The 20,989-nt window shown below is 27.1% G+C and overlaps 1 protein-coding gene across 1 annotated transcript; it reads right to left on the minus strand.

Moving 5' to 3' along the window:
- Nucleotides 1-9,285: 9,285 nt before the first annotated feature.
- Nucleotides 9,286-19,266, minus strand: LOC132936556 (uncharacterized). Its single transcript, XM_061003296.1, has 4 exons — nucleotides 18,317-19,266; nucleotides 15,945-16,099; nucleotides 12,645-12,945; nucleotides 9,286-11,077 (listed from the first exon to the last, which is right to left on the minus strand). The coding sequence occupies exons 1-4, from the start codon at nucleotides 18,334-18,336 to the stop codon at nucleotides 9,601-9,603; spliced, it is 1,953 nt and encodes a 650-aa protein (XP_060859279.1). The 5' UTR covers nucleotides 18,337-19,266; the 3' UTR covers nucleotides 9,286-9,600.
- Nucleotides 19,267-20,989: the final 1,723 nt, after the last annotated feature.

The raw sequence follows: 20,989 nt of genomic DNA on the forward strand, positions 1-20,989 counted from the left end.
ATTGTTTTATAGTAATACTTTTTTAAATAGTTACATTTAAAATAAAGCTGTGTAATAATGAAAAAGTCGAGATAGCGAGTACTATGGTCTATGGTAAAAGATAACTCTACAATATATAAGATATTCGTACGTACGTAGGTATAATGACACTTTTATTATTATTATTTGTACATTTTAATTTTCATCATCGTAGTTCCGGGAAACCATTAAACTGTCGGTCGGTAGGCGGTGGCGTGCGATAATGGATACACACACTAATGTTTATTTACTACTCACACAATGACACAGTTCAAATGTACGTGAGATATGAATTGCCTAAATATTACTCCTTAAAACATGGTATGCTGGAGCCCCTTAAGCATAGATTTTAAGTTATACGGTAACAATAATTAGGATATATGTTAGAATATGATGAATTGTTTAAAATTAAGACATACATAAAATAAAAAGATAGCTTTATTAGAGAATTTATATAATACAAATAAAATAATTTAAAATTAAACTAACGAAAGGAGAAACATATAAAGAATTTATAATTAAAACAATAGGGATATGTTATAAAATAAATAAGAATATGACCGAAGAGGAAGCATGTGAGCATATATTAAAAGGATTACCCAAAAAAACTTTTCAATTAATAAGGTTAGGATAATACATCAATCGCAAGCATTAAAAAAAAACTCTAAGAGAATCTGGAAGTAACAAATTTATTGAGATCGGAAGATAAGGTAAATGGAGAAGTATAGAAATTTACTAGAAAAATGGGGGTTTCAAAAAATCATATAAGTCAAATAAAGATTGGACAAACTCAAAATTACATCCCAAATAGTAACAATAATTATCAGAACGGAGAAGAATCTAGCTATAACAATGGATTACGTTTTATAATAGAAATCAAACCTACCAATCACTTATATTTAATAATCTAAATCAATATTATCAAAATAATCCAAGACCGAGCTTTTACCCGAATTACAACTATTCCACAAATAATAACCAGATGACAAACACCCAATTCCCTAGACCAAACTTATCAAAATTAAAATTATAATACAAATAATAACCAATTAGCTAACACCCTACGCCCTACATAAATTAATCAGAGAATAATACCCCCTACAAATTATACTTATAGAAATCGACAATAAGAGACTACGATATGTTTTCTGTGTGGGATTCCAGGACACATAAAAAGAAACTGTAATAAATTTGTACAAAAAAACTAATATAGTTCCGCAGATAACTGGGTTTGCACAGGAACACCAATATAATACCAGTAATATACCTTTAAATAATGTCAAACAATGGATTTTATATTTAATTACAAAACGCGTACCAATTTAATGATAAACCCACCTATGAAGACATTTTTAACACACTACTAAATTTAAAACCCTTTTGCATAAATCAGTCAATATATAATTTGGGACTACCAAAAGCTTGTTCGGGGTTAAACAAAAAAAGCTGGGCTTTAATTTCAAAAATGATTATTGAATTAAAATTTTTTTATGGGAAATACGGTCCAGGAGGAGAGCTATAATAGTGCGGAAAATATTTGCCCGGACTTTACTACCACGGAAGTGCGGAACGTATTCATACGGACCGTAAATCACCGGAATCTAAAAACTAAAAACTGTATTCACACGGAACGTATATCCCAAGAACATATTTATCCGGAACGTATAGTTCCGGAAAGTATACAGACCGTATATGGTCGGAATCTAAAAACCTAAAACCGTATTTGCTCGGGACGTATAATTCTGGAATATTTTATTTCCAAAACGTATTTATCCGGAATGTATAGTTCCGGAAAGTATTTATACAGACCGTATATGGTCGGAATTTAAAAACCTAAAACCGTATTTGCTCGGGACGTATAATAATTCTGGAATATTTTATTTCCAAAACGTATTTATCCGGAATGTATAGTTCCGGAAAGTATTTATACGGACTGTATATGGTCGGAATCTAAAAACCTAAAACCGTATTTGTCCGGAACGTACCTTTCCGGAATTCGTATTCACGTATAGTGCTGGTCACTGGACCGTATAATACTATAATTCCGGAATATAATCGTCCGGAACGTACAATTCCGGAATTCGTCTTCGCGTTAATGTCCGAACATATTTATTCGAATCATGATATTATTATATGCCCTATCAAACAGACTTGGAAACATAAGCGCAACTAGTGGTCAGCTGGGGTCTTAGCCCCTCGCCCAAAAAAACAACTCTTAGCCCCCTCAGGATAAATATATCTTAAACAATCGTAATACATTTAGCATATTGCTCAGTAAAATGTTGTCATGGCATGCACATATTCAACGCCAATGCCAACGAATCCATTGCACAATAGGCTTAAATTCATAAGGCATTTTGTACAACACATTGAGTGTTTTGTAATGTGTATCTATTTATATTTTGTTGTCAATTCATATATTTTACCAACGCGGATAACTCTATTATTACAGTCCATATTTAATATTTACTATTTAGTTAAAATTTTATTATGTAGGTATCTACTAATATACCTTTTTAAAAACTTATTAAATGATAATACATCTGAATTTAAATTTGTTAAGTAAGACTTAAAACAACTTGAAAACGTTCATTAGTAATAATAAAATAAATACGAAACTTGAGTTAAAATTATTATTGAATAAGCATTGAAGTGAGGCAAAAATCCGCGACGTGTTACTTTTTAGGAACATTTTTGGAGACTAGCACCACCAATTATTTGGGCTAGTTGCACTACTGCTTGGAAAAAAACTTAATATAATATAATAAGATACAATTTGATTACCTGCCACGTTATGTCTATATGTCACATAATATTATACTAAATCGTTGTGATGTATTGGTAAATAAATTAATAAGTATACCTACACAGTACACACTTTAAAGAGATTAAATATACCCAACTCATATTTATTGCCACGTTCAAATTGATTGTAGAACCTACCCTATAGAATATAGACACATAATTTATTACACATTTAGGCAATTATTGGCAAAACATAAGGGGGAGACTGGTAGAGGATGATGTTGATGTATTAAATTGAGTCCAGTCTTTAAAGTTATATTGAAAACTTTTCAACACACTGTAGTTAAAATGATCCTTGTATGCATTTCGGATTAAAATACGTCCTAATTCTGAGTTTTATATTTTAATAATTGTTACATAAAAAAAATCAGATTTATGCTAATTCTCCTTAAAAGTTTTAAGATTCAACTAAAATTCGTCCCTGCAAAAACATCGTATTTTAGACTGTTAATCGATAAAACTAAAAATCTTGAAGGAAAAATTCTCAAAAAACTACGTACCTGACCAAATCACATTAATATGTGGGGGACATAATAATATGAACTTTACAATTCTGTTTTGCAATAATTATATTTTAGTACCTATGCAATTTGTATACATTTTTATGCTTGTATGAAAAAGTATAAGTATTTTAAGGAATGTTTTTTTTGAGTTCGAGTTATTTGTAAAAATTAAAAAGTGATTTCCTATATTTTAACCAATTTTTGTCAACCTAATGTCCCAATCAAGTTATTAGTCATATACTCATATAGTTTACGAAAATTAGTATGGTTTAAAGTATACAATACTACTAGCTACTAATTAGTATAGTCTACGTATTTATTTTTATATTGATTTCATCTAATGTATTAGGTACATTTTATGAATAATATTATTATTATTTTTATTACATAATATCATGGTACTCGAAATTTACCTATCAGTTTCTATTCTCTGTTGATAAATGTCGTCAATTTGGGAGAATCAATTAAATTGCTCTAAAAAAATAATAAGTACTTAGTTTATCAGCTAGATACGTACTGGGATTTTAATCGTGATCAATCGGGCCAGCAAGAGCTTTTTAGGTTGAAGTTGTTGGTTAACCTAACCTTGTAAAATTAGTAATGAATCCAAGGTTCAAAATTAGAGATTACACTATATTAGGTACCTATCTGTATTTAACGCAATAATAAAAATCATAGGAAACAAAATTTAAAATTTATACCTTGTCCACCTTATTCATATCTGAATATGCATCATTGGGTAGCAATACTATAGACGTTAGGGGGAAAGAACATACAAATATTATTGGTTAATTACTTCTAAAAGAAAATGTCTCAAAGTCAAAATTTTGAAATATTTTCCTATTCAAAACCCCTTAAAATAACGCCCCCGTCCACTAATAATGGTTAGTTGATCAAATCATAAAAAAATTGCAAGTCGGTCTGTACTTGTGGCTCAGTCGAGGGTGGTGAGCAAACTCAGCAAAGAGAGCGATGGCCGGTCGGTCAACTGTGTCGTACCCGCCGCGGGACGAGTCGCTGGCGTCGCCAACAGAGTTACATAAATATATAAAAATCACAGAAGTCGTATGCATGGTACAATTATTTATTAAAACGAATACAATATAAAACAGTTAAGAGGATTGAAAGCGGTGATTTTCTGTCTTTGTCTAACACACGAGGAAAAATAGCTATACGCCTGACAAAAATTAAGGTACTTCTAGTTGTTCGATTTAAAAAATGTAAAGATTTTTGAATTGACATACAAGTTTACTTTGCATCGGTCGAAGCATATTTTTAATATTAAAAATTGACAAATTTATAAAATTTAAAATATTTATTCTCATCAAAATATTGCTACAAATTGAAAAAGTGCTTCGACCGATGCAAAAAAAACTTGTTTACCAATTCAAATAATTTTACATTTTTTAAATCGAACTACTATAAGTACCTTAATTTTTGTCAGGCCTATAGCTATTTTTCCTATGTTCCACGTGTGTTAGACAAAGACAGAAAATCACCGCTTCCAATCCCCTTAATAACGAATATACCCATAGGTGTGCGCCGACTTCAATTTCTGGTCGATCCTGGGCAATTATAGTGCCCTGATATTTGGACAGTGCCCCTATTTTTTTTTTTGACATATCAACATACATGCTGTTGTATTAACCTATTAATGTCTATATAGTACTATAGTTATTGTACCTATTTGTATAAAGGTATAATATTTTTGTTAGATTAATAAAATGTGTGTAGCACATTGTACACATTGTACACATTGTGTGTACGTACACACAAATATTTTTGATTTTATTATACTTTCACGACAAATAAAATTGCAATGATCTTCACGAACATATTATAATAAAATATATACACACATTTTACCATGCCCCTAAAAAGACTTTAATACCACGGAAGTGCGGAACGTATTCATACGGACCGTAAATCACCGGAATCTAAAAACTAAAAACTGTATTCACACGGCTTGCAATGCCCATGAATATACCTAATACACGATTATCCGCGATGCGGAACGGTACCGATAAAGGCGGGAAAAAGTAGTGATAAGCCGCGGTATTGTCACATACCTGATGATAACAAATATTATTTTATTTTAGCTATTTACTTTTCCGCTCATAAATGTAACCACATGGTCAAAAGTTGAATATATTCAACTATACGGTATCGTTTGGTAACTGTGATTATTTTACACGTCACGGTGTAGTGTGAACCCGGCTTTAGTTCTTGTAGTTTCTTAGAAAAATGTAACTGCTGTACAATGATAAACCCAGAGTGTTTTTTCTAGCCTAGTTAACACCCGTATTAACCAATATTAACCAATATTAACCCGAATAATACTAGGGCTATCCAAACCCATATATTGGACATTCATCTTGAATTATCCGGACACTTAATTTTATTGTTTAATGAAATAATGACTTTTTGACAAAAAACATAATAATCAATACAGATAATTAAATATTAAAACAAATTGACAATTTATTTTGGTTGGTTCTAAACATACCAACATAAAGTATTATTGCTCAGTTCGGTTGATGTCTTGTGAACTTATCATTGTGGCATATGGCGCGTTATTTTACATTTCAAATAAGTATTTAAAGTTATTGAAAAATGGAAAAAATCAAGTGTAATTAATAAAAATATTATCTAAGTAATTATCTGCAGATAATCATTTTTGATACCACTATTAAAATTATTGTGTCAATAAAATATTTAATGTTAATTATTGGTATTGTAATATTATGTGTATCATTAAATTATTAAATATAAAAACTGACAATATTTACAATTTATAACAATTATATACAACAAAGTGACGCTATTACATTTTGCAATGCTGTCATAACATTCCGTATCTATGGCATATGTCTCTAGAATTTTAAGTCTAAACCCAGCAGTGTCGTATACCAATAGTATTAGTGCCTACCTAATCAGTATTTATCACAGATGTTAATGTATTGTAGGTATATACAAATATTTATTTACCTTCAGCTTCAATGTAATATAGTTACTATGTTTTTCTTTTCAATAATGTCATCGCGTGATTATTTTGTTTGTTCCGTTAAGTAAGAACTTAGAAGCATTTTGGAAATCAAAAATATAATCTTAGCCATGTTGCTTCTTAATTAACACACAAAATATATTCAATAGAACAACATTACCTATATAGACTATATAGATAACTGTACAACAGTAAGTTGTTACCTACTAAACTAAACGAAACCGGTTCTAACTTTATAATATACCTTTGCATCCATCTTAATGTAGAGCTATTTGATTATATTTTCTATTAGGTAGGCATTTAATTACAATGAAAACTTATAAGTCAATAAAAAGAATAATGTCTAACAGTTGTTTTATCGTTTAATGTTAGTAGTTTCAACACAAAATATAAGTACGTACACCTGTAAATCGTAAATGAAATTAATGAGATGTTAAATTCGATAACGTATTCGCATTAATAGCAATAATAAGTAGGTAACCGTATGCCTCAGTCTTAATGTAGAGCTATTCGATTATTTCAATTAGTCATTTTATTATGAAAACTTATAATAGTCAATAAAATAAAATAATGTACGGCAGTTCTACGAGTTTTATGTTCGTAATTTTTGTACAAACAACCAATAAGTACCTACATCTGTTAGTCGTAAATTACAAAATACAATTAATGAGATGTTAAATTCGATAACGTATTCGCAATAATAGCAATAATACGTAGCTAACTTTATGCCTCAATTTTAACGTAGAGTAATTCGAATATTTCAATTAGGCATTGTATTATATGAAAACTTATAATAGTCAATAAATAAAATAATGTACGAGTTTTCTGTTATAGTAATTGTTTTTGCCATAGGGTTCTATTGGGTTCTGAATTTGAAAATTTCACTGTTCTAAATTTCTGTTCTTAATTTTAATATCTATGAATTACTTAAAGAGGACGTGTTACAAATAATGTTTCATTTAAATGTTTTGTATAAAGAGATAATTGTTATTTATAAAAAAATTGAAGTATATGTAGGTATTTGTTTTATTTAAATATTGTTTTATATAAGCTATAAAGAGGTGTTATTTAATTTTCATTAATTTCTATTAACTATTATTATGTTTTTTTTAAACATTAAAAAAGTTAAATGTATAAATATCCTATTATTTAAAATGTTTATTTACGTGTTATTTACATGCCCCATTGGTATTGTTAACTTGCCCCGCTAATGGGGCAAGTTGGTTTGAATATTTTTTTGTAGAATTTTTTTTTTTTTGACAATTACAGATTATTAAAACAATAACCTAAATTGATTATGTATTTTATAATATGTTAGTGAACTGTTTGGTGTGATTGAGCATTAAAATCACAAATACTCAAAAAATTAAAAATACAAGTATAAAAAGTAAGCCAACTAGCCCAACTAGCTCTAGGTACCTACATCAATAAAACCTGCCAAAGTATAATATTGCCCTATTTAATATTATAATAATATCTAATATACCTATATTCAAGTAGGCAATATTAATAATAATTAATGTTTCAGATCCCTGCAATGTTATAAAATACGAACATTTATGCAAATATACATGTTCAAATGTACAGTTGTTGTTTAATTAAAATAAACTTGTTTATACGATACCATACGCAGCTGTGGCCTGCGAATTTAATATAATCTTTTTATTTTTTGATTTAAAATATACCTAAGTACTATTTAGTACTTATGTCTATATACAGGGTTGGCACTTTTAAATTGCAGTAGTTCAATAAACTACTGTAATTTATGTTAACTTATCTATCTAATTATTTAGTAATTTGAAATTTGTAAGTCACTAAATCATAATTAAATACTAATATATAATTTTAAATGAGTACCTACCTAATCAAAAATAAACGAAATTAATTTTGAATGAAAGTATGTAGGGTAAGGCATGGTGTTATTGGCAGGGGTTTAGTTAGTGGCACTAAGTAATATTTTTTTCGTATATAAAATGTTTGATTATGAATTTTAGGGGTATTTTTTTCGATTATACGATCATACTGATACTGTTTTATTATCAATCTTGATGTTATCATATTATTTATTTGATAATTTGCTATTCGATTTCGTAATAGAGCAGGTTAGGTGCCAATAACTACCAAAAACGAATTCTTAAGGTGCCAATAACTGCATATACTTTACTCTAGTAGGTAACTAATAAGTCGGAGATTCACAATTGAAATTTTTATTGATAAATTTAAAGATTTCTATGATAATATCATAATTATAGAGACTGGGTATAATTATTATTAAAATTGAAATATGTGTGGTGTGCATTTACCTGTGTCGAGACCAGTGCTTGAATTGGAACAAAAATTATTGAGGACGGACTTTAGTTCAGAAAACTCCGTTGCATACCAGATAAATTGTATAGTGACTTTGTCCCCCGCATCCCCACAACATATACTAAATTAAATGATTAAATCAAAACATTAAAACATTTAGATAGTTATGTATTATTTTATTGTTTAGTGCCTCATAGTCTGCGATATTGTTACGTGCGTTGCCCATGAATCCACGCGAAATTGATTCCGCGATTAGGTACATCTTAAAAAAATTATCCCCCAAATTCCAAAACATTTTATATTAAAAAAGAGTATTTAAAAATTGTCATATTTTAATTTTTGGAGAAGTTAAAATCAAAATGTGGCAAGATCGATTTTAAGTAGATTTGACGACAAATTCAAATCTGTTTTTAGAATTCTTATCGTTTCGTTAGATCAATTTGTATGTTTAACAAAGAACCAGACTAAAATCCTATGTCACGTGTTTTGTTGCCTTTGTCAATCAAAAGTTCAAATGAATTGTTAATGATAATACAATACAAATCGATCAAATTATAAAATAATATATAGTATTATACTATTATAATAAATAATAATCATATTTATTATTTTTCAACAAATAATAATAAAATGTTATACGTTTGTTAAAATACGCAAATGCACATATCAATGAATAAAAATTAAAAACTGATATTTGTTTTTGTGAAAATATAATGCACATAGTCGTATATATTATAAAGAAAATATATAAAATAAAAAATATCATATTACAAAACAAATTAAGCTCCATTAGAAAAATCGATTTTTTTGTCCCTCATTTTACTAATGAGTAGTAATTATTGCGACTTACATTATTTTATCTGTCGAGTACTGATTAATAAAATAATCACTTTAATATAATAATATATTGATAAAATGATATGAGTTTGGGACATTACTCGAAGTACCTATGTGTTTTTGAGTTTAATTTGTATGAATACAATAACACAATAACTTCATTTTAGCGTCATCCATACAAATACTCTGATTGCCATATAAATTTAATCTACCAACTGAACCCATCATTTCAAAGTTATCGTTATGATGTCTTAACGTTGCTTCGAATTTCGCAGAACCAGGAACCGTAATTACTTGTATTAAGTAATCTTTCACTGCAGTATTATTATCGATTTCAACTGATGCTTTATAGATCTCTTGCAGCGTTAGATTTGCGCAAAGTGTATTATACGCCGACAACTTGAAATTTACATATTGCATTAAGGCATTAGCCGCTTTGACGACGTTTGCGTTATCTACAGCTAAGTCCTGCCTCTCCTCTTGGCACGCGCAATAATTTTTAGGTATTCCTGCTGTTTCACAACTTTTATTTTCTGGGATTTCAAGAAACAAACTTGTGCCTCTTTTATATTTATTCATTTTCGTTCGTCTCGCAATTGCATTGTCATCGAGCTGGTTCATGTCGATGAACTCTAATAGTGTCTCGTGTAAATCATACGGCGTTGTTAAACGAAACGTGTTTTTATTCAAATTCTCTATTGCGCTGGGATACATATTTTTAAACCACTGTGGTATGATGAAATTCAACATGGGTAGCTTATCTTCCAAACTACCCTGGTATGTGTCCCTAAAGCGTCCCCACCTGATTCCGTGATCACTCATTAGTATGACAATCGTTTTATTGAGCTCACCAGACTTGTTAAACGCATCAAAAAAGTCCCTTAAATCATCATCACCAAATTTCGGATACTCTACGTAATCGTGCGTTAAACTCGTCGTCCAAAATACACTCATATATAAGTGATTAGTCATAGATAATGCAATTTTATAGGCATAATCAAGCATCATGGTCATTGCCAACCGAGTACCATAACAACCTAAAGTGTTTATTATCGATGTGTGGCCTATGCTATTTTCAGCATGGGTCATCATTGGTCTTAAATAATGGTCAGTGGGTTGTTTAAAAAATCCAGATTTTAAATAATTAAACATTCCAATTAAAGTACTATCTTCAGCGAAAGCTGTGCTAAAATTAGCATTTTTATAATCATCCCAAACAAAATGACACTTATCAAAAAAATCGTCGTTTTCAGGCCAACAGTTTAGTTTCAACTCTTCAATTGACATTCCAGTCAGTGTGGGAACTACATTTGGAAATGTGTTATCCTCAACTTTATTATAACCTATCATTTCCACAGTGCCAATTTCAGATAAGAACGCACTAGTTTTTGGCATTTGACGATGAAAGTTCATACGAGATACCGCGTCTAAACCCAAAAGTAATACACTTACATCTCCGTCTTTTCGGTTCCTTACTGATGAAGTAGGTTGTATGAATATATGATAATATTTGTAAACTATACTTGAATTTAATGTGCATACTACTTCAACCATTTCGTTTGAAACTGTCGTATTGTGTGCAAAATATACTTTTTCGCCAAATCTATAAGAAAAATAATTACATTTATAATTGTACACCTAATTCCTATTTTAATATCACTGTAGGTTTGGTTTGGTGCATCTTGCCACTAAATTTAAAATTAATTATACTATGTGGCAATTATTAGGTATTAACGTTTCTGGAATTTTAATATTATACTACACATTCACATAGGTATAGCTAATAGAAATATTATATAGGTGTTTCATGTCGTTTTATGCACTGTATTATTTTTATTTTTGACGACTGATACAAATTATAAGTACGCAGCCAAATAAAATTAAAATGTTTTCTTATCAAATTTTACAAAGTCTGTTTTGTTTGCTCTAACATAAGCCTTTATATATAGATTTTACAATGCCTTCGACTGACGATGGTTATACGTAAATAAGTACCATAGTAATATTGCTATATGGATAAAATATGTTGAATTCTTATATGCACTGACCAAGACTTCATATAATATAAAACAATGATTGAAACTTGAAAATAAATATAACCACTCTGTTGCCCTGCAGTAGTAGTTGAGTGTTCCTTGCCATAGAGCATATCACTGTAATGGAAGTGTTAAATTTGAATTAAATGATAAATCAATGCATACGTATAACAATCAAACGCCTACTTTATGTGGGTATTTCTATTGTTTATTATTATTATAATAATTTATTTAACTATTTATAGTGTAATACCTACGGTTAAAACCAAAAATAGGCTATACCATAATGTTTTCAAATGTATTGAAATGTATTTTCATGAAGTAAAATATATAAAATACTTAACTGTTCTGAGTTCTCATGAATAATGATTTTTAATCACAACAAAATATTATATAAATATCTAATTTTGTCAACATTTGTTAAAATTTGTACTTCAGATGTTTTTTTTTTGTTTCATAAGTTTATCGTTCAATCCGTTTTTTAAAAAAAAGAACAATAAGAACAATTAATAGTATTTGATAAAAATAAAATAAAATAAAAAGGTAAAATTGACAGACTGCAGAGGCCTCCCAGTGGAAGTACTACGACAACTTCAAATGTTTAAAAATAAAACTGCTTACGTATATATTTTTTAGATTTCTTATTTTAAGTATCAACTACTTGTAAGGAACCTTTTATAACATTTTCTACTCTAAGGTATAAAAATTTAAAATTTTATATATTTTAACTATATACAACATAATTTGCAAATGTTTGTGATTTTAACAAATTTTGCTAAAATTTGAACTTCAAATGCTTATAAAAAATTAATATGACATTCTAGTTTTGTTATAGGAAGAACAGTTTATAACAAATCTCGTATACAATAAAAATTATTAAATTAAATATATTTAATCAATTCGTTTTTAGATCAAGTGAAACAATTTTTATTGACATTATTAGAAAAAAAACTAAAACAAATTTAAAATGTCTATGAATAGCAATTCAAACAAAAAATATAGCATTTACATTTTAATTTTATCAAATTTAAATAAGACTTATCTCTAATAAACGACATGAGATACCTATACACTCCTAACCTGGTAAATATGCATATTTATTTTTTGAACTTAAAGTAAAAAAAATACTCTTACTTCACACCATTATCATTAAACGTGTTAGGATCTTGGTCGTTGTCAATTGTTGACCTTTCTACTGGTATGTAATAACATACAAAACTTGTATCACCCTCACTGATATTTAAAGTAGCCCATGCTGTCATATTCAGTATTAGTGATGTTAAATCTGAGGTTATTAAATATGGGAGAGTAAGATTCCATTTCGTTTTGCAATTTAGTTCTACGTTAGGATTAAGATATTTATCTATTTTAGGTCCATTCAAATACATTTCTGGAATTCGACATCCTGATGTATTAATTAAATATCCAGATTTATCTGAAACAAATAACAATTATACATAAATGTGATTTCTAGTAGTATTATCAATTTATAGGTTTGTATAGTTTTGCAATAGTTATGGCCCATTTAACATATTATAGACATAAGAAAATTTCGAATTTTATTATTTTTTTAACTACCATGGTTTATACTCTCTGTTTGTACACACTGAACTAAATAAAATAAATTTATAATACATTATATATTATATATTTATAATATACATATATAATACATAATTAAAATATATAATTTTTGATTAAAATTCTAAAATTAATAATAATAATAAAAAGTTTTATTAATAACACCACAGTATATATATTAAATATACAATTTGAAATGAATAATTATTTATTTTATTATAGTTTGTTAGGTAACTGGAAAGAAATAGTAATATTTAGCTATCTAAGTCATCTTAAAGACACTACTTTTAGAAAATTAATCCTAAATGTAATAATAATAAATTGGATATTGACTGCACAATTATATTAGGTACTTCTATAGTAATTTTCTATACAATTTTCAAATTCACGAAATGGTTCTTTGATTAAAACTATTATCTATTAGTTATTCATTCTGTTATTATATTAAATTGTTCCTGATAAAAATTGAACTGTGATAGAGATATTATAAATCAAAGTTGTAAGTTTGTTTTCAATTTCTAAATTGTTTTTATCTATTTTTACTGAGTCCGTGTTTTCAGCATTAAATGCTTATAACTATAGGATTAATATGAATTTTTATATTTATATTGTTTGTATAAATTTAATCTATGAAGGTTCGAAATATGTGTGTTCAAATCAAACTGATTTCATGCTGAATTTTGTTTTGCATATTGATCCATATAGTTTGAGGATTTAAGGCATATTTTCTTATTATATCATATAATTTGTATATTTTAAACACTTTTAATAAAAATAATAACTTTTTACTCTTTTCTTGGTTCCCATTAAAATAAAAACTAGGATACTATGTTGATCAACAATTAATGTTAAATAATCACGGAAATCTTTTTGACAATCAAAATACATACCTATTAGATTCTGAGCGGAGCGATGAATATATTGATTTTACAACGATGTGTTTATTTTTTTATTTATTTTAATTTTATTTGTGTCTGTCATCAGTCATCACTAAAGACCGGATTTATATGTTTTTACATTTCGTTACTGGATCCATGCAGTCTTATGAGAGTAAAAAATGTGGATGATTTGTTCAATTCTGAATGCATAGAAAAAAGTTTTTTTTGCATATTTGAGAATATTTTATGGGTTAGAGAATATTTAACTCATTTAGCATATTTTGGAATATTTCGTAAATTGTGAGAAAAAATTTGAATTTATTTTTAATTTTAATATTACGGTACCCAGAAAAATTTTTTTTGAACATTTACAATTTTTTATTTTATCATTTCCAACTCTTACTAAAATGCAATAATATTCCATTAGAATACGAAACTTTAAATACCTAATAATTAACTCGCTATTAATATAAAATTGAAAAAAAAAAATTTTAAATGCATATTAAAGTAAATATAATGATGTTTATTGATTATTTTTGCATATGTTTTCTTTTTTTTTGTATATTTTGCATATTTTAGCATATTTTTAAAATTTTTAAGAGAATATAATGAGAATATTTTAAGGTTTTTTCGAGAATATTAGCATCATATTTAAGGTATTTTAAAAGAATATAAATCCGGTCTTTAGTCATCACCCACTGGGACAGAAAAATGGTTCAATTTTCTTCAACAGTATCTTTTCTGGTAGGAAGGTGAATCTAGTTGGAACGTTCAAAAGTTAAAATTCCCAATAGTTTTCAAAAGTGTCAGAAAAAACAAACAATAAATTAAGGAATAACTAAGATTTTTTACACAAAACTAGTTTTTGAAAAAAATAATGTTGTTTTTTGTGTAACTCTAAAAAAAATAACAGACTAAATAACATTTTCATTGAAAGTTTATAGTACCAATTTCTATGCACCACACCATTTTTACGTAATATGGCGATTCGTTTTTGGCTATTAATAGGCATAAAAAAATTTCGAGTTTTATTAGTTTTTTTTTTAACTACCACAGTTTATGATCTTTGTTTGAACCCTCTTCACTAAATAAAATAAAATAAATACATAATACATTTTACTATATATTTATAATATTTATTATATACATATACATAATAAATTAAAATACATAATTTTTTTATTAAAATTCTAAACATTTTCCAATGCATAGAATTAATGTGATTTACATAAGTTTTTTTTATAGTATTAAAGATATAATTTGACATTAGGTATACTCTACTTAAGATATTTTGTAATCAATTATTTTGCCTTTTTGATCATGCATATTTACATTTACATCATAATTAGTACATTTGTAATTCATATAACTCTGGTCTCTAATAATAAGTTATTAAAGCGTCAAAAAAAAAAAAAAATTAAGTAATTTGAATGTTTTAACATTTTAAATTGGTACATTAAAATGTGTGATAATAAGTACTAGATACCTACTGGTTATTTTAAGTTTGAATTTATAGAGAACGAAGATAATTATCATTTTGAAAAAATATTATATCAAGTGTTAACATTTTTGTGTTAAAGTGATTTGGAAATAATTATAATATAAAAGGTCATGATGTACTGTATTCTGCATAAGTTGAGAGCTATACCTAACACAATACCTGTATTAAAATGCTTATTACAATTATTACCCTTATGGACTTATACAATATATTATATAAGATCCTATAAATTATTATACTAGTTCATATTTGTAAACAAATTTACAGTAAGAATTAGTAAGATTAATATGATGACATTGATTTTTCAATATTGATGTAACCAATTTAAATATTATATTTAATTTATCAACATGAAATTAATACTGTCAAATAATAAAAGAAATAACCTGTAATTTTCTTTAATTTTGTATTAATGTGTCGCACATATTTTGTACCTATCTAATAAAATTGAATTGTAATTTAATACCTACTTACCTGGGTCTAAGATAAGTGAACGTGGTTTACTAAGAGGCACTTCAAATGCAGTCAAAGAATAATATGAATAAGTCCAATATATTAATGTAAAGAATACCATCCATAAAATGAAAATTTTTGGTTTCAAAAATATGTGCTTGGTCGTGTCTATTGATCTACAAAAAAAATTTAATTAAAATTATACATTAAGTAAACAGTAAGTACCTATGTATTATAACAACTTATTAGTGACATGTAATTTAGAAACTAAGATAAATATTTAGGTGAAGATTTTTTATAAATATACATTATTTAAACATTTGAATAATTTAGATCGATCTAAACACAGTTGATTTAAATACGACAGATTTATTGTGAGTGACCCACACAATAGTTCATACATAGGTTTCTATATATAATATAGGTACCCGGGACTGGAACCTTTTGAATTTATCGGTATAGGTTCGGTTCTGGTTTTTTGATAACAAAAAAAAAAATGTATCGGTTCCAAATAATTTTAGTACCAGTTCCAGATAATTTAGGTACCAAAAAGTATAATAATCTTAAATACTTATCCGGAATTCGGGTTTAATTAATAGTAAGAGAAATATTAGAAAACTTATATGATCATACATAGTATATACACAAAACATTAATACCATTCAATTATTTTATTTTTGAACCTAAAAGAACCTATTTAATTTAAAAATTCCAGTTCGGTTTCGGTACTTTATTTATTAAAGTAAAGGTTCCGGTTCCAGAACTGATTCTTTTAGGTTCGGCACCAATCCCTGATAGGTATTAGTGTATTACCTATTATAATGTGGTAATTGGAAAAAAAATCCCCGGAAATAAAATCCAAAATCCCCAAAGCAAATAATAATAATAATAATAATAATAATAGTAGTAATAATAACTTTATTGCATTTTAAGAAAAAATGTACATACATTATACAATAAAAAATTATTTAAATGATTGTCTCCAAAAACGTAGGCTTGTGGAGGAGACAACAGTTCTTATTTTAAAGATGTGTTTACAATTTTTAGACAACTACATTCATAATTCTTATCAAACTATTCAAATTAAGTTTAAACAAATAAATAAGTAACAATTAAATAATAAATTATAAGACAGGGATAATATTTAAGTACAGTACAAATTTATGGATGTAAGTCTTAAAATACTTATAAATAGCTTTAAAATTATAATATAATATAAAGCCTATGATATTGCCTATAATCTTAGGTCCGTTAACCCAGCAATGCAAATTTTGAAACTGAATATCAAAATTATCCTGTAGTATGTACTTTATTTTGTACAATTTTGTACACCTCTCCTAACACGAGAAAACGCGATTTCCCCATGTTCGTGCTGCGGTAACGTTACCCCAGCGCTGCCCATGACCAATTATTATCCACAGTGGTGTGGTGAACGGTAATTTCAGAGGCATTTGCCTCTGAGATTTTTCTTAAATAGAGGGGTGGGTGGTAGTCGGTGGGTCCCCTAGTAACATAAATATTAAATAGGTATCCACTAAACCTAACTATTTTATTAGTTAATAATATTTAAATTTTAAACTAGTATACGATACCCACATTAGGTATTTAATATTATAACTGCAGCCCTGCAGGCATATTAGTTAGGGAACAATTATAAGACAACTTACTCTGAAACACTTATAAACGTACAAATTGTTATTGTGTTTAGAAATTCTACATTAATTATTGCGAATTGTGATTTGCGATTCAATAATAATTGAACGCAGGTAGATACCACGCTTGTTATAAATTACATGGAAATTAGAATTTGGATTTTTGGAATTTGCTTTATGACAATTCTGTTGTACACATAATAATATTGTTATTTCTTAGTATAGATCCATGGTTTTATAATTTTATGTTATATTTACCAATAAGTAGTAACTAACTAACTTTATAATTATACCTACTACTTTAGATAAAATATCTATTGGATTTTGGAACCGAAAAAAAACCAAAATATAGGTTTCGGTTTCGGTTCCTAAAATAATGTATTTAAGGGTTCCGGTCTGGTTTCGGTCCCAAGATTTTCAAAAGGTTTCGGTACAAAACCGATCAACTTCGTTACGGTTCCAGTCCCTGCCTTGGATGTTTATTCGTAATCTTATCTAGTTAAGTAGGTAGTATAGTTGGGTTGGTACGTGGTTGGAACTACACGCCTAGGTCTTGCGATCCGGTTTTGTTAGACTGATCACTGATATAAATAAGATTTCTAAACTATATTTTACAGATCCTAGAAACTTATGTCCTGCTTTCAACTTAATCGAACGCGATATAGCAGTGTATACATATAGATTGTTCAATGTCTGCTGAAATAGTTAAAAAATAATACAGAAAACTATCAGCTGAGTTACCTTTTTCTTGAGAGTGTCATTGAAGCTCACAGCAGACAGCAGTAGAACACAGCACGAGTGGAACAATTAAATATACCTATTTATATATATTGGAAAAATTATAAGATTTAAATAAAATTATTTAAATTTTTCAATTATTTTATGATTTGTCTAATAACACGATTATTCAATCTATAAAGTAAAAATTTGATTTTTCAATATATTTAAAATAAACATTTAGTGAAATGCTGTTAGCCTTAACTTTGCAATCAAAACCTGACAACCGTATTCATAAATATTAGTTATAAACGCTCGTATTCATCGCTCCTGGGAATTCACTGAGTGTATTGCCAATCTTATGTTTAACTTTTTATTTATCTACACTATTTTTATCTAATTTTAAGTACCTACCTTAATAGTTTGTTGGAAATTTCAAGTGGTGAATTAAATATATAAGTAGGTGTATACCTACTTAATATTCTATTGAATCATAGTTTAAGATACTAAAAACTAATGTATAAGTAAAAGTACCTATTGGGTATTTAAACAAAAAACATATCGATTTATTTATTTCGTTATATAATTAAAAAATGCGATTTATGAAGACTTTTTACTACTATGTATACTGTATAGGTATTATATTATTATTTCTTTACATAATGAAATTTCCGTAGTATGTATTTATATATGCATTTTAATCTAATAATCTATATAATATAATTGTGAAGTATTTATAAAATATTTAGTTTAAAAAAAATATAAATGGCAGTTTAAAACATACACTTTTTTAAAACAAGTTCTGCACAGTGCCATTATCTTATAAGTAATTAGTAAGAATTCGTAAGTTCAATCCCAGAATTTCCAAGTTACAATCTCCTTATGTTAAAGTTCTTTGCTAAAATGAATTATTAAATAATAAATTGTCAATATTGTCCTTACACTTTTTAATTTATTGAATACTTTTCGTAAATAAAAATCAGTTAATTTAGTAATTTTTAAATTTAAATTGAAAGGTTAATTTTGTTTAACTTATATAATTTGATTATGTTCTAACAAAATGTGTTTAATTTAAAGTGATCATTAAATAATTAATATATAATATTATACTTAACACTATAAATTATAATAGTAAATTTTTAAAATAACTTAATACACCTAAATACTTTTTTTAAATGTTGGATTATTCAAAACAAGTACAATAATATGCCTAAAAGGAAAATTTCAAGTATCTACGGTTATTTGTTTTCGAATTCTTACGAAATATCAAAAATCAATTAATGAGTCATCATTATTATTACGGGTGAATAAACAATGACGTAAAAATTGTCAAACAATCATGAAAAATTAATGTTATTTACTAGTAAGTTAAATTAATATTATCATATTACAACAAAATAACTCAAATCGTTATTCTTGGTTATTTAAGATGTAATTACTCCAAATTTGAACATAAAATAACTATAAAAAAAAACTGTGTTTTTATATTTTTGAGATTTTTTGGTTACAGAATAACCTACGTACGTGTGTAGAACCTTGTTGTAAGTTTTCAATCATTAGGTATAAAATTTGAACATTTTATAAATTTTTAATTACAAAATCATTTTTTAATTTCAAATTTGATAAAGGTTGTTAAAAATCTAACTTTAAATGCTTATAAAAGAAACTGTGCATATGCATTTTTAATATTTTTCAACTGATATTTAAACAATATATCGGGAGCTTTTTTAGTAAATGTTGGCGCTTTTTGACTGAACAAATAAAATTGTATTAATAGGTGTTTATAGTAAAAAAAAAAAATTGAGATTTGAAATTTCCGTAAGCAGCTCAAAACAAGTCAACATTTTTTGAAAATCTTATCATGTATGGGAATTAATAAATTAAACATATTATGATATAAATCTTAAGTGTCTACGGTTATTATCGTTTTTGAATTACAACAAAATAAGAAAATCGCTACATGAGAAATCGAATGAATATCCAATGTTGTAAAAATTTGAACTTCTAACGCTCATAAAAATGAAATTTGACTTTCTAATAGACATTTTTTTTTTGATAAAGGTAGATAATCTTATAAGGAATCTTGTATTAAATTTCTAAATCTTAGATTTAAAAAGAAAATTTTTATGAATTTCTAACCCAAAAGAATTTGCCCATTTTCGTGATTTGTACGCCTTTTGTCAAAATTTGAACTTTAAATGCTTATAAAAAAAAATTGTGACTGGATTTTTTCTATTTTTCAAATGTCATTGTAACAATATTATATTAAGAGCATTATATTGAATTTTCTATTTTTCTAACAAATAACATTTTATTGACATTCATAAAAAAAAAAAACTAAAAAAATTGGATACTGAAAATGTCCGTAAACAGTTCAAAATTGTATATATGTTTATTATTGTAAGAACAAAAATATATATTATTTATTTTTAAAACACGTTGTGTATTATGTTTTGTTGTAGCTTTTATATTAACATAATAACATCAATATTAGTAGTGTTTGGAAGGGGCTAGTTAAAAAAAGAATGGATTCTTGAAACGAATTCCTTTTTAAGAGTACGCTACACCCATACATTTGTTGTCTCCGTATGTCTTACACACGCACGACATAGAAAATTGTCGTTCACTAGTTTCAATAGTGTGCTGTTAGTTTTGATACTAGAGTAAATTGACCTATAATATAACTTTTAGGTAAGA

The sequence above is a fragment of the Metopolophium dirhodum genome, chromosome 1 (assembly GCF_019925205.1).
Source record: "Metopolophium dirhodum isolate CAU chromosome 1, ASM1992520v1, whole genome shotgun sequence".
Lineage (NCBI taxonomy): Eukaryota > Metazoa > Arthropoda > Insecta > Hemiptera > Aphididae > Metopolophium > Metopolophium dirhodum.